At 36.5% G+C, this 15,267-nt stretch overlaps 1 protein-coding gene across 1 annotated transcript; it reads right to left on the bottom strand.

The window, feature by feature from the left end:
* Positions 1–222: 222 nt before the first annotated feature.
* On the bottom strand, positions 223–13,096 carry LOC125253873 (CUB and zona pellucida-like domain-containing protein 1). Its single transcript, XM_048168111.1, has 13 exons — positions 12,940–13,096; positions 11,762–11,958; positions 10,604–10,741; positions 9,863–9,977; positions 9,553–9,739; positions 8,611–8,752; positions 7,880–8,035; positions 7,736–7,791; positions 3,511–3,686; positions 3,002–3,402; positions 1,652–1,748; positions 1,399–1,576; positions 223–845 (listed from the first exon to the last, which is right to left on the bottom strand). Exons 1-13 carry the CDS (start codon positions 13,060–13,062, stop codon positions 691–693), a joined length of 2,121 nt encoding a protein of 706 aa, XP_048024068.1. The 5' UTR covers positions 13,063–13,096; the 3' UTR covers positions 223–690.
* Between the last annotated feature and the right edge of the window lie 2,171 nt (positions 13,097–15,267).

The raw sequence follows: 15,267 nt of genomic DNA, 5'->3' as shown, positions 1-15,267 counted from the left end.
ATTTCAAAAACTCAGTAACGGTCTTTGGTTTCTCAGTCGACGAATAAATCCTCTCTATCACCTTTAAAGTGTCAAATTTCTCGGTTTCTGAATGGATGGTTTGGCTTGATTGACAGACGCTAACGTTCGGGCATGATTTATATACCATCAACCTGTCCTAAAACGTAAGCATTGACCAAGGAGTGTTTTTCTTTGCAAATTACCACACACCAACACAATAAATACCTCAATGTATATTTTATTCAAGAATACAGAGGCATGCATATTGCTTATCACATAACACCAACATTAATTTTTAAACATTTATTTTCTTCCAACAACATTTTATCCCAAAATAAAATGTTAAAGAAAATGTCAGATCATTCTCAATATTCAAGTGAAAGTTCATGTTTTTTCCCCCAATAATTATACATCCTGGTAAGCATGTTATGTTCAGTGAAGCATGTTGAGTGAAAGTGAAGAAGGAAATAAGTGAGGAAAAAATACAATATGCTTAAAGAATTAGGACAATACCAGCCGCACCAAAGGCCATTGTTGTGAATTTATACCATTTTCCCTCAAAAACTGTTCATTTACTGCTCTTGTGTGAGATATGCAATCAAAACAAAAAGACTTTAACTGATATTTTTAACCTGGTTGGATGTACAGTAGGTTCTTTGTCTGCCTACTCAACCTGGCCACTAAAGGATCTCAGAAAGAGGACAGTAGTTGCATGCGGTCAACTGATCTTGTTCTTTTGGCATTATATACCAACATCCCCACCACCACCGCAAAGGAGACAACAAAGAGTCCTCCAAAGACCCCGGTGCTTGTGCTCATGTGTAGAAATCCACTGTCATTTGAGGCTACAAAATGAAAGAGCAACAGAGTTACACAGAAAATAATGAGATAGTAATAATATTATAGTCACTGTTAAAGGAATAATTGAGCCAAAAATGAGAACTGATGTTTTAAAGAAAACCTAGTATGCTTATTTTCAAAGTCATAATTTTATTTTTGGGATGTGCTAGAATAGGTTCTCATGCTTTAAAGTTTAAAAAACACATTATTATTCACATATTTCAGATTGTTGCAGCACCTCTCTTCCCAGTCTGTCAGTAACGCTCTGTTTAGTTCCTGTTTCTATGAAGCAATGTGCTCTGATTGGTTAGCTGGATCAGTGTGTTGTGCTTGGGCAAGTGCCTCAAGCACGTTTCGTAAATGTCATGCCATAATGTGAGTTTCATATAGAGAATATAGAAACTCGCATTATTCTCTAGAACTGATAGAGAATAAATCCCATTGGAGTGACTTTGTGCTTTGCAGACCTTTTTATGCTCAAACAGCAACATTTCACACTAAAGAAAGTTGAACATGTAAAAAAGCCTAATAGGACCCCTTTAAACCATATTCATATACCTGCATAATTATGAGTCTGTCTTGCCACACGTAGGGGACCCTGGGTGATGTAGTGCCTGGCTGTTTCTTGGCTCACGTCTCGCCTACGTCTGCGTGCGGCTTGACCAATACAGCCTTGGGCACACCTGGAGTTTGGGCTGTCTTTTGCACACAGGATCACTGAGCAACTAATGTACACCTGTTGACAATTATTATAGTGAAAGGTTCCTGCTTAACACAATTTACACTGTATTTTTATGTGAATATGTCATACCTCATCGAAGCCTCCTGTGAACTTGAAAGCTTGGATCTCAAAGTCATATTTTGTGGAGTCACTTGCGTAAACCATGACTGTTTCATCCGTAACACATCTAAAATAACACAATCAAAGAACCAAATGACTTCTGAACACATCTTGTTCAGTTTCATAACTTGTTCCATTACAGTTTCAAACCTACTCAACGTTTTTGATACTGGTGTTCCCATCATGCAATGGGGCATAAATAATTAATAAGGTTGGTTGGTTTTGTCATTGCTTTTGTTGTTTATTAACTTGTGGTTTAGTGACTTGTGATATTGTGACATCACTCAATAGCAGATCAAGTGTTTGCTGATTAAGTACTTTGAGTAACCTGACCTTATAATTACCTTATTATCACCCCCATGTCATCCAAGATGTCCTTGTCCTTCTCTTTCAGTGGAAAAGAAATGAAGGTTTTTGATGAAAACATTCCAGGATTTTTCTCCTTACAGTGGACTTCAATGGCCTCCAAACGGTTGAAGGTCAAAATTACAATTTCAGTGCAGCTTCAAAGGGTTTTACGCGATCCTAGACGAGAAATAAGGGTCTCAACTAGAGAAACCATAACTCATTTTCTAATTTTTTTAGTTTTTTTTTAATTTTATACATTTTAACAATAAATGCTCATCTTGAAATAGCTCTCTTCTTCTTCTTCTCAATTAGAATTCCAGCAGTGTAGACGCTGCTAAGTGTATTACTGCCCTCCTCGTGTAGAACGCTTTAAAGCTGCACTGAAACTGTAATTTTGACCTTCAACCGTTTGGAGGCCATTGAAGTCCACTATATGGAGAATAATCCTTTTTCATCAAAAACCTTCGACTGAAGAAAGAAAGACATGAACATCTTGGATGACATGGGGGTGAGTAAATTATCAGAAAATTTAAATTTGAAAGTGAACTAATCCTTTAAATTACAAATAAGTTTTCTTTTACTATTACAATTCAAACAAGTGTGTTTAGCACAGAAAAAGGGTTAAGGTGTGCAAAATCTTTACCATCACACTCGTTTTTTCACATTACTAAACCACACCTGAAGCCACAGTAAGTGATTAATGGTTTTGAGGAAAGCCATTGTGAGGTTTTCAACAAAGCCTTGAAGGCCGACCATGTATTTAAAGGAGACCATCTATACATGGCCTTGAACCTGAAACCTTTTTGTTAGTAGACAAAAAGCTTAATCCAGTGAGCCTTTAATTCTGCAATGATCCTGCAGTGTTTTAAACATTACCAATGACAAGCTTGGAATATAATGAATAAAATTCTACTCTATCATTAGTGCATGCCATTGCCCATTCTGAAAATTTAGTTCATGATAAAGTCTTACCCATCTTTGATTATGTCATAAAAGACAGGACTGAATGGATTGTCATCTGGAGTGGCCCTGCAGGACTCAACGAAGAGTGTGACCTCTGGGAGAGCAGTACTGGCTTCAATACCCATGTAGATGGGGTCCATGAGCTGAACTTGCACTGGATACTGGCTGGGATCTACCTGACTGTTAAAACTGCTGTCGGTGAAAACTTCAAATGAGTAACTAAATGTACCAAAGCTGGATTCAGTGAAGATGTAGTCAGATTTATGGTTGACGTAGCGGTTTGACACACTGGCTATTTTGGGATACTGGCAGGAGAAGCCGAATTTAACTTGATTGCGTCTGGTGATAACAGCATTCGGGTTCTCAAAGGAGTTTATCTCGTTTTTGAAGACCATGAAATCTCCAGAGTCCTGATTGGTGATAAATGAAGAAAAAATAATCAAAATGTAAAGGGCTTCAATGCAACACTCATATATTCAAAAAAAAACTTTGAAGAACATAATACGCAGCCTCCATACATCCATCGTAGTGCCGCAGGTGTTGAGGGACATTGTTCCCAGGATGTGGGTTTGATTGGAGGTAAGAGAGCAGGTGGGGTCTCGCAGTTGGAGCCAGTTCTGGTCAATGCCATCCATGGAGGCTTTACTGACTACAATGCTGATACTGTTATCGTCACAGATGACATTTGCTTCACCTTAAAAGATATGATGCATTTATTAAGTCACGATTAGAGTATTTTTATGTAACCTGCATTTAAATCATAAAAAAACACCAAGGGATTGACACATACAGTGGCTTATTCTATGCAAGTATATCAATGTGAACACACTAGCTACATAATTTGTGAGATGAGCAAGAACACAACTCATAACTCACTGCAATCTTAGCGGACAGCGATAAATCTATTCTAAATACATTTGAAGGTAATTTGCTTGAGCACAAAGGTTTGTTCATTCCCGCCCCAGCAACACAATGTACTGTTAAGCTTGTTCAACCGGAGTCGGACTATACCCATTTGCTAGAAATGGTAAGTATTTTGGTAGATCCGCAGCAAAGACTCTAGATATAGAAAGACGGTTCACTCCTTTTAGTTATGAATGGGAAAAACTGCAACATGCAATATGGCGGAATACATCCCGCCTTCTAAGTAAAAGAGCCAATCGCTGATTGATATACCCTGACAGCAACATAGTGTCGGCACAGATCCGGCACACATCTGGTCCGCGTATAATCCACATGTACCAGATATGGGCCGGATCTGGGCCAGACTATGTTGCTGTCTGGGTAGTCATTGCATCACTGTGGTTGCCGTTAGAAGCTCCGGTTCCCATAGAAACCTGAGACTCGCGCTTAGGACTGCACCTGTGCATTGGCTCGTCTACCCTGAAAGATACTTTTTCAACATATATTTGAGCATAAGAAATAAAATTTACAGGACAGTTCATGTCAGATTTTTTTTGCTGATTTGAAATATGTTATTTAATTGTGAGTTCACCAAGCAGTTTTTGAGATTTCAGGATTCCCCCATTCAAATAGATAGGACTTGGTCTTGGATGCCCAAAATAGCAAATATGGCCGCTGAGTGAACAGACTTTCCTGAAAGGGACTTTGTCCGCAGCGATTCATCAAAAAGATTTGTTCACTAATTAGTTCAGTGGCTCTCTCTACAAGTTATTGTTGCCGTTGCGCCAATATGTGGCAATGAGTGAATGTATTTGTACTTTATGAGTGAGCCAGAGAATCATTCATTTAACCGATTCATCAAAAAATGTTGCGTGTCTACAAATCCAATAATAAAGAGCATTAAAGCATAATTTTCTCCACAAATTACAACAAAGCAGCCTATAACACACTGATAAAAATGATTCTGTGGTGAAGTAAATATTACAAAAAACAAAACAAAAACAAATGTAATTTCTATTGAAAAAATTGAAAATTTATTTGAAAAAAACCCCAAAGTAAATTCCTTATTAGTACTCAATTCAAGCTTGTAGAAATTAAAGCGTAAATGTCAATGATATAAAATTAAGTAAAGCCTACTCAACTTTTCTGATACTGGTGTTCCCATCATGCAATGGGGCATGAATAATTAATAAGGTAGATTTTTTTGCTGTTTTACCATTGCTTTTGTTGTTAGGTTTAGTAACGTGCGATTTTGTGACATCTGGAGTTCATTTTCTACTCAGAATGACAAATTCATGCTCAAAGACGATCTATTGAATGGGTAACACTTTACAATAAGGTTCATTAGTTAAGCATTAGTTAATGCATTAACTAACATGAACTAACCATGAGCAATACATTTGTATTTACTAATCTTCGTTAGCGTTAATGAAAATACAGTTGTTCATTGTTTGTTCATGTTAGTTCACAGTGCATTAACTAATGTTAACAAGATTTTAATAATGTATTAGTAAATGTTGAAATTAACATTAACAAAGATTAATAAATGCTGTATAAGTGCAGTTCATGATTAGTTCTTGTTAACTAATGTAGTTAACTACTGTAAAGTGTTACATTGAATGTTACCTTTACTGTGCATTGTTTACCAAGTATTGAGCAGAGGTGTAAAGTACTTGAGTAAATGTAATTATTTACTGTACTTAAGTATCTTTTTGGCTACTTTGTAGTTGTACTGAGTATCAAAAATATTGGCAACTTTTACTCTCTACTTGACTACATTTTTGAGCAAGTAAATGTACTTTTTACTCCACTACATTTGTGATGAGTAATGCAATTACAAATTACATTCTTCATGGCAGCTAACTTTTTCTGCAGCACTTTGTTTCTGACATAAAGAAGCGATATCGCCATCTAAGGGCACTGAAAGGTACTATATCTTGTGCATTTTGCCTTTACTCACCTAAAACTTGTCAACAAGGCTACTTTACGTGAACGTGAGTGCATTAGCAGGTAGTTTCTGATCACAGATGTTTTATTTATTAGATGAGGAAATGACTGCAGCTGGTGATGAGGCTCAAACCAGCACATACAGTAGACTTCGACTATTTGATTTTACTTTACATTGTTTTATTTATCCGCTATATTGACAAGACTGTTTTGAAGGATATTGGTTTACTTATGGCCTTTCTGTGCACTTGAGCTCAACTGAGACTTGAGAGTTTGTAGACGTTTAAAAGGTTGTTGTGTCGACCTTGATTTATTGCAACATTGAGGTGTTCAGTTTTATTTTGATTTTAGAAAATAAACTTGATTTCACATCTTACAAATCAATTGTTTCTTATTTTCACTGGCAGTTCCTCAGGACTAGTGCATCTTTGAGCCTACAGTTAAAATCAGATACTTTAAGACTTTTACTCAAGTCGTATTGCAATTGGTTACTTGTAACTTGTAATTGAGTCATTTTCGATGTAAGGTATCAGTACATTTACTCAAGTATGGTTTTCAGGTACTCTTTACACCTCTGGTATTGAGGACTCTGTGTTCAGGTGAGTGCTGCATTACTTCTATATGTAGATATGGTGTCATGATATCTGTTGTATTATTAACTTAGATGTTTCTGAGTAAAGCATACACTTTAAAAGCATGCTTATAATTTAAAGGTGCCATCGAACGTTTTTTTACAAGATGTAATATAAGTCTAAGGTGCCCCCTGAATGAGTCTGTGAAGTTTCAGCTCAAAATACCCTATAGATTTAATTAATTTTTTTAACTGCCTATTTTGGGGCATAATTAGAAATGCGCCGATTCAGGCTGCAGACCCTTTAATTGCTCGCGCTCCCCGCCCCCTCCCGAGCTCTCGACTCTATCATTGCATAAACAAAGTTCACACAGCTAATATAACCCTAAAAAATGGATCTTTACAAAGTGTTCGTCATGCATGCTGCATGCATACATCGAATTATGTGAGTATTGTATTTATTTGGATGTTTACATTTGATTCTCTATGAGTTTGATAGTGCTCCGTGGCTAATGGCTAATGCTACACTGTTGGAGAGATTTATAAAGAATGAAGTTGTGTTTATAAATTATACAGACGGCAAGTGTTTAATAATGAAAATAGCGACGGCTCTTGTCTCCGTGAATACAGTAAGAAACAATGGTAACTTTAACCACATTTAACAGTACATTAGCAACATGCTAACGAAACATTTAGAGAGACAGTTTACAAATATCACTAAAAATATCATGATATCATGGATCATGTCAGTTATTAATGCTCCATCTGCCATTTTTCGCTATTGTTCTTGCTTGCTTACCTAGTCTGATGATTCAGCTGTGCACAGATCCAGACGTTAATACTGCCTGCCCTTGTCTAATGCCTTGAACATGGACTGGCATATGCAAAAATTGGGAGCGTACATATTAATGATCCCGACTGTTACGTAACAGTCGGTGTTTTGTTGAGATTCGCCTGTTCTTCGGAGGTCTTTTAAACAAATGAGATTTATATAAGAAGGAGGAAACAATGGAGTTTGAGACTCACTGTATGTCATTTCCATGTACTGAACTCTTGTTATTTAACTATGCCAAGGTAAATTCAATTTTTAATTCAAGGGACCTTTAATGTTATATAATTTGAGCAAAAAGTTAATTTGTTAAATTTACCTAACTTAGATAAGTTGATTATATGAGAAATTAAATAAATGAAATATAAATAGTATTTATTAATTTCTTTATAATGTTAAGTTATAAGTTATAAAAAACACATATTCATTCACAAAAAACACAGAATACACCAGTACTTAAGCATTCACATTTAAGCCATATTCATATGCCTACCTGATAGAACCCTTGCCTTTGCCACAACCACAATAATGCACCTCATTTCTGACTGACTGATGAAGAAAAGACAGAAAAGAACTCTTGAGAAATTATACAGAGAACATGAATAACCGGTGAACTTAAATACAGATCTCAGTTTACCTGTTAAGTGTTTCTGCTGTGAAACACAAAGGTACATGACGATACAGATCCGTCTCCTGTGGAATCCAGGTCAGTGTTGCCATCATAACCCCAGTACTTAAACCCGTCAGGGTCTTAGACATATTAGAGGGGCCACTGACCTGGAAGTCAAATATGCTACACAAAAGGAACAGAAAGATCACATAACATTAACTCAAGTGACTGGCACTATGGAAAACCTGCTTTAGCAGACATTGTCAGTTGAGCATATCAAAGTATGCTTTTGATCTAAAGATAAAAAAGAAATTCAGTTCAAATATTCTCCTCACCAAAGTCATTGCATTAAGAAATGACATTTTGATACAGCACATCAACTCTCCCAGCTAACAAAAATGTTCTAAAACCATTTTGCTAATGTTTGCATTTAGTTATTAAAACGTTACTTCAGAATGTTCTTTAAATGTTCACGATTGTAATTGTTTTTTTTCCTTAAGTTTTGTGTCCACTGTTAAAGTCCAGATAACCAAAGGATAATAACCTTACTGGAAGAATGTTAGTTCATAACTTTGAGAGAACAAAGCCAAAAGTCAAAGTTCTGGGAACGTTCCATGTTAGCTGGGCTGCTGAAGTTTGGTAGCATCAGAAATGTAAAAAAGTGAAACGCAATCAAATCCAGAGGTCAAAGACAGTGAAAACTAATTGGCTTACAAAAGTGTGGCAGAGAAATATGTAACACCAAATATTATTCGGACCTGTTGTCTGAGACCTGTGCTCGGAGGGTGATCTCATGAGCCTGTCCCACAGCAGCATGATGCACATCTCCATGCAAAGGAGTCGGTGTCAAGAAACTTGGCTTGTTCACCCCTGGCACGCAACCCTGGGCTGGTGGAAGAACTACAAGATGCCGTAGATTGTGTTTAAATCCACGGAAACAATGCACACAGTACATGCATTAATGAGCACAACAGACCTAAAATACACATTCAAGTGTTTCATCAACCACAAACTTTTTGTAAGTACAGCATGTTCACTTCTACTTTCAATTACATGTTTTATATAATTAACCACCGAGCCAGTTCATCCACAATGTATTGCATTGTTTCTGGCTCTTGCACGCATGTCAAATGAAAGAAACTGGTTGTTCAGGTTAATTAAACACAAGTGAATGTCTAATGTTCAGTTGGTGGTGATTGATGTCTCAATAGGTGGAATTATACTGTGTCTCTATGTCTAGTTAACACTCTTTCATATGCGCACTTTTGACTTTAATTTCTTTATATTTTATCAGTGCCTTTATTCAACAACAGATTATACATTTCACACCCTCTAGTAATTTCTGCATGGTTCTGAGCCATATATTTTAATGCCTTTTTCTATTAATTTGTGATTATTGCATTAGGAATTTTAATCAGAGAGATTGCTCTGAATATTTCTTACTCAAATGAATTACTTCAAATTAATTCTTCTGATGTTCCTTTTAATTAAATTATTACACTTTTGTAATTTTGTTTAAAAAACATTTGAAAGAGATTTACCTTAATATTTCTTACTTGTTTATTCATTTGAATCCATTTGTTTAATTTCTGTAAATTTCCTCTTAAATGCTATATCTATACAATTAGCTTCCTAATTTATTTTATTGCATAACTCTGTTTGACCCATAGCAGATGTGCTAAAATGTGATCCTCACTCACTTTCAACTCCAAACTGCAGAGGCACTTGACTGAGAGCAGTTGGATTACTGTCTGATGCATTACTGACTGAGAAGACTCCATTATCTCCCATCACAGTTATGTTTGAAACAGGATAATCCTCCAGGATGAGCTCAAACACATGCACACCCAGAGCCAGTGAGTCTCCTCTGTGCAAAGTGCATGATTCCTACAAAGCAGAATAAACACACACACACACACACACACACATATATATATATATATATATATATATATATATATATATATATATATACACATACATGTGTGTGTGTATATAAATGAACATTACCTTGTGAAGATGTATGTTTGGATGTTGATTGGTGTCATTAAACCTGCATCTCACAACATCATCATCTGGGTCATGTGCCAGCAACTTAAGGTTCTGGAAGCAGTTCTGAGGAATCCTGAATATTATCAAAAGGAAGAGCAAAATGCATTATTTATTTATGGAAGTATATGTGTCTGTTAAAGGGATAGTTCACCCAAAAATGAAAATTTGATGTTTATCTACTCACCCCCAGCGCATCCAAGATGTAGGTGACTTTGTTTCTTCTGTAGAACACAAATGATGATTTTTAACTCCAACCGTTGCCGTCTGTCAGTCAAATAATGCAAGTGGATGGGAACTTCTACTATAAGAGTAAATAAAACTTCCATAGACAAATCCAAATTAAACCCTGCGGATCGTGACGACACATTGATGTCCTAAGACACAAAACAATCGGTTTGTGTGATAAACCGAACAGTATTTATATCATTTTTTAACTCTAATACACCACTAATTTGGGCTTGTCTATGGAAGTTTTATTTACTCTTATAGTAGAAGTTCCCATCCACTCGCATTATTTGACTGACAGACGGCAACGGTTGGAGTTAAAAATCATCATTTGTGTTCTACTGAAGAAACAAAGTCACCTACATCTTCGATGCGCTGGTAAGCAGATAAACATAAAATTTTCATTTTTGGGTGAACTATCCCTTTAATGAAAATGCAAATGTAAACTATATTAATACATTAAAATGCACAAACCTTATGTTTGGAATTGCTGCTGAAACAGGGGATCTGTTTGGAGACTGAGTGTCAGATCGTCGACCAGTGTCAACAAGAGTGCGAAGGGTCCATCCACCGACACCCTGAACGTTATCCTCCCAGCAGCAACCAGGAGAACTGAAAGAGACATTTTATCAAATGCATATGCATTCTCTTAATGTCATGTATTTTATGTGTTTAAAGGGTTAGTTTACCCAAAAATGAAAATTCTGTCATTAATTACTTGTTCCACACCTGTAAGACCTTCGTTCATCTTCGGAACACAAATTATTTTTGATTAAATCCGAGAGGTATATGACTCGTCCATAGACAGCAATATAACCACCACTTTCAAGATCCAGAAAGGTAGTAAAGACATCGATAAAACAGTCGACGTGACTGCAGTGGTTCAACCTTAATATTATGAAGTGACGAGCATACTTTTTGTGTGCAAAAACAAAACAAAAATAACAGCTTTATTCAATAATCTCTTCTATTCCCTGTCCTTATTCTCACGCAGTTGACGCAGTAAGCACAATGAAGGCTGCCATGTTTACATCCGAATGCCGACTCAATATTGGCCAAAGCTGATCATGTGAGCTGCACGACGCACGCGTGTGATGCTGACGCAGAAGCCGGCCAATAATGAGTCAGTGTTCTGACGTAGAACCTGGAAGCGCTGGATGTAAACAACATATGAGAATGACACAGAAGAGAAGATATTGTTGAATAAAGTTCATTTTTGTTTTGTTTTTGCGCACAAAAAGTATTCTTGTGATCTTGTCGCTTCATAACATTAAGGTTGAAACACTGCAGTCACAGTGATGTTTTAATGATGTCTTTACCTTTCTGGACGTTGAAAGTGGTGGTTATATTGCTGTCTATGGACAAGTCATATAGCCTACCTCTCGGATTTCATCAACAATGTCTAAAATTTGTGTTCTGAAGATGAACAATGGTCTTACGGGTGTGGAACGACCCACTTTACAAATTAACTACAGAACTTAGTATAATGACAGTGAATTTTTAAGGTCTTTAGTATGTGCATTTTAGGATTTTATTATTTATTATGAATATTATGTGACCATGTAAGACTTTTATCAATAAATTAAGGTAGGATATAATAGTTCTATAATATAAAAGCAGTATCAGAATTACCTCAGAATGAAGGGACCATTAGTAGTGACATTGGTGGCCATGTGAACCTCCGATTGACACCACCGATCTTCAGGTCCGCTGCTGTCTGTCACCATAGCTTCTATGTTTGTGAGGACGCCACAGGATCCACTCTCACAAATCCAGTTGACTTGAGAACCACAGGGACCCCTGCTGGACTGTCTGTAGTAAAAGTGCATCTGCCAAAACACATGATTCCGGAGTTGCCGCATGATTTAGTCCAGTAATTTTTTTCCTCAGGAAAGAATATATTTAAGAAGTCCTCAGATGACCAACACCTATGTAGAGACGGCGCCAACTCCTGCGAGGACTTCAGAAGACGCAATCATCTGGATAAACATGCACATTGCCCAATTTCTATATCCTAATTATTATCAATGAAATTCATTTTTCCAGGAGCTCATTGCTTCTACCTTCAGTTAAACTGCTAACGGTGATTGTAAATTTAATTGCCTAAATTATTACATTATTTGCTAACTGCATTCTTTAAATTGTGATGTTGACATGCATTCTCTGTAAAGCTGCTTTGAAACGATAGCCTATGTATCATGAAAAGCGCTATACAAATAAATGTGAATTGAATTGAATTGAATAATTTTACTTTAAAAGGCTAAAATGTCATATGTACACTGTTATTGCCAAGGAACAAAAATACATATGACTAGCAACACCATTTGTTATTGTTAACTAAAACTATTAAATCATCAATTATCAATTATATTGATCAGTTTCTCATTTGATCAGTCAATATAACTTCAACTTTAAAAAGTTAAATGAAAATTAGAAATGTTGCCGTGGCAGCTAACTGAAATAAATGTTTAATTCAAAGTATTAAAATGACAAAAATGAAAACTGAAATAAAAGTAAATTAAAGCTAAATATTTTCTAAACAAAAACTAGTACAAAATTAGTACACAGTAGTAAAACAGCACATCATATTTCTAATAAAAATAAAAATTAAAACTGAAAATACACAAAAAAGCATATTCAAAATATGAATAAATACTATATATATAAATAATTCTAAAATAACAATGCATTGCATCACAGAAACTAAGACGTACCTTCACCAACTATTTACAAGTTAGATTAGCTTAATTTTATGTGCAATTAATCTTACATATTTTGTATGACAGTAAAAATGTTAAAACTGGATTTACCTCCACTGATCCATCTGGAAATCTGTTTCCAGGCGTGAACGTCATGGAACCCCCGTAGAAACCTACGGCTGGTCCCACAGCGAGAGTCAAGCTAATCAGCAGCAGCATCGTGCCGTGTGCCATTGTGTCTGAAGAAATCACACAGTAAGCAATGCAATACATAGAGAATTGGGTGGATACTTTCTGTTTCCAAGTTATTGTTTAAGTTGTTTTACAAGCTGAAGACAAGCATGTGATGAATGACAGGAATCAGCTTCCTTGAAAAGCCACATAAACACTGATTATTTATATCTGGTTACTGTATTAATGTTGATTTCCTATTACAGAAAAATTATACAGATACAAATATCATTCATGGATGACATGTTATGCATTGCAAAAAGTTAGTATTTTGTCAAAACTGCATAAGATATAAAGAAATTGTTTTTATAGTAAATAACAAATTTATGATAAAATACAAATTTATAAACTGACTTTTGCAGTCTACATTCCATTCGAGAGTAAACTCACATTCCACAAACAAGATACCAAATATTTCAGATGATCTAACTGTTGATCATACTGGAATGACTAACCATAGTGGCTAAAAGTTGATCAGTCAGTATGTTTTACAAAGCAATATAATCTGTAATACTAATCTATAAAAAAATCAAATTAGGCCATTGTTTACTCAGACTCATGCCATTGCAAACCGGTTTACTTCCTTTCTTCCATGCAATACAAAAGAATCAATACACCAATCTGACCTCTGTCCACTGCCGAAAGCGCCAACATTGGGCATGTGAGCATCAGAACTGGACCATGGAGCAATGGAAGAAGGTGGCCTGGACTGATGAATCATGTTTTCATTTACATCACGTGGATGGCCGGGTGCGTCTCTTACCTGGGGAACACATGGCACCAGGACGCACTATGGGAAGAAGGCAAGTCGGCGGAGGCAGTGTGACGCTTTGGCCAATGTTCTGCTGGGAAACCTTGGGTCCTGCCATCCATGTGGATAATACTTTGACATGTACCACCTACTTAAGCATTGTTGCAGACCATGTTCACCTTTTCATGGACACAGTATTCTCTGGTGGCCTCTTTCAGCAGGATAATGAGCCCTGCCACAAAGCAAAAATGGTTCAGGTTTGAGGAGCACAACAATGAGTTTGAGATGTTGACTTGGCCTCCAAATCCCCCAGATCTCAATCCAATCGAGCATCTGTGGGATCTGTTGAACAGACAAGTCCGATCTATGGAGGCTCCACCTCACAACTTGCAGGACTTAAAGGATCTGCTGCTAACATCTTGGTGCCAGATACCACAGCACACCTTCAGGGGTCTAGTGGAGTCCATGCCTCGACGGGTCAGGGCTGTTTTGGCAGCAAAAGTGTGACGGACACAAAATTAGGAAGGTGGTCATAATGATATGCCTGATCGGTGTACAATGATCTCAATCACCTTGCATTTTCAAGGAGAAAAAGTAAATGGACACCTGGGCTGTCAGTCCTTAACATCTCCTTTTGTAATCAACGGAAAAAAGAACAAGTCACATAGGTTTGTAAAATAGTAAATTACAGCCTCCCCACCCACCCCCCATTTTTAGATGAGCTTTTTCTTTAATTGAAGGGCAGCTTGTACGTTGTAATGCTTGGGCAAATCTGAGGTTCATATTAGGTAATGAACCTTGGCTTATCTCCAGCTCAGGGGTGTCCCAAAGTACGGCCCGGGGATGAATTTAAAAGGCCCGCAGCTTGTCCATTAAAATATATTATATGTGGTCCGCCATCATGCATAAATTACAAATTGTGCAGTTTCACAATGTCAACACAAGGTGGCAGTACTAGATTTTAGGCAAGGGAAACATTAACGTGCTCAAAGCGGAACGAAACAGCGCTACTTGTGCGCACTGCGCATCCGCAGCTCTCTGTGATTTAATTCAGTTAACCCCAGTTGAAACAGCGCTGACTTAATTAACAACATCAGGAGAAACATTGAGCCGACCCAGTTAGAATACTTTTCAACCAACAATTCAACAACATTTATCATGGATTTACTGTGGTAACACTAACTGTAACCATGGTATTTTGTCAGAAATGTAGGTTAATATCTTTAATTTTTAATGCAGACATGTAATAAATGGCCAAATTACAGACTATTGTTTTTCATAAACTTGCAGTTTTATGCATTTTTATTTAAATTAAATGTGTTTATAGACTAAATAGACACATTTAATATATTTATACCATAAAGCCATTCTAGATATAGAAACAATAATTTTACTTTTTACCAGTGAGGTGCCATGTGTGGTTTTACCTGCGGTGATCTAAATAGAGTTCATTTTTT

Source organism: Megalobrama amblycephala, linkage group LG19, assembly GCF_018812025.1.
Source record: "Megalobrama amblycephala isolate DHTTF-2021 linkage group LG19, ASM1881202v1, whole genome shotgun sequence".
NCBI classification, from domain to species: domain Eukaryota; kingdom Metazoa; phylum Chordata; class Actinopteri; order Cypriniformes; family Xenocyprididae; genus Megalobrama; species Megalobrama amblycephala.
The sequence above is the reverse complement of the archived record's forward strand: the minus strand, read 5'-3'. Positions and strand labels throughout refer to the sequence as shown.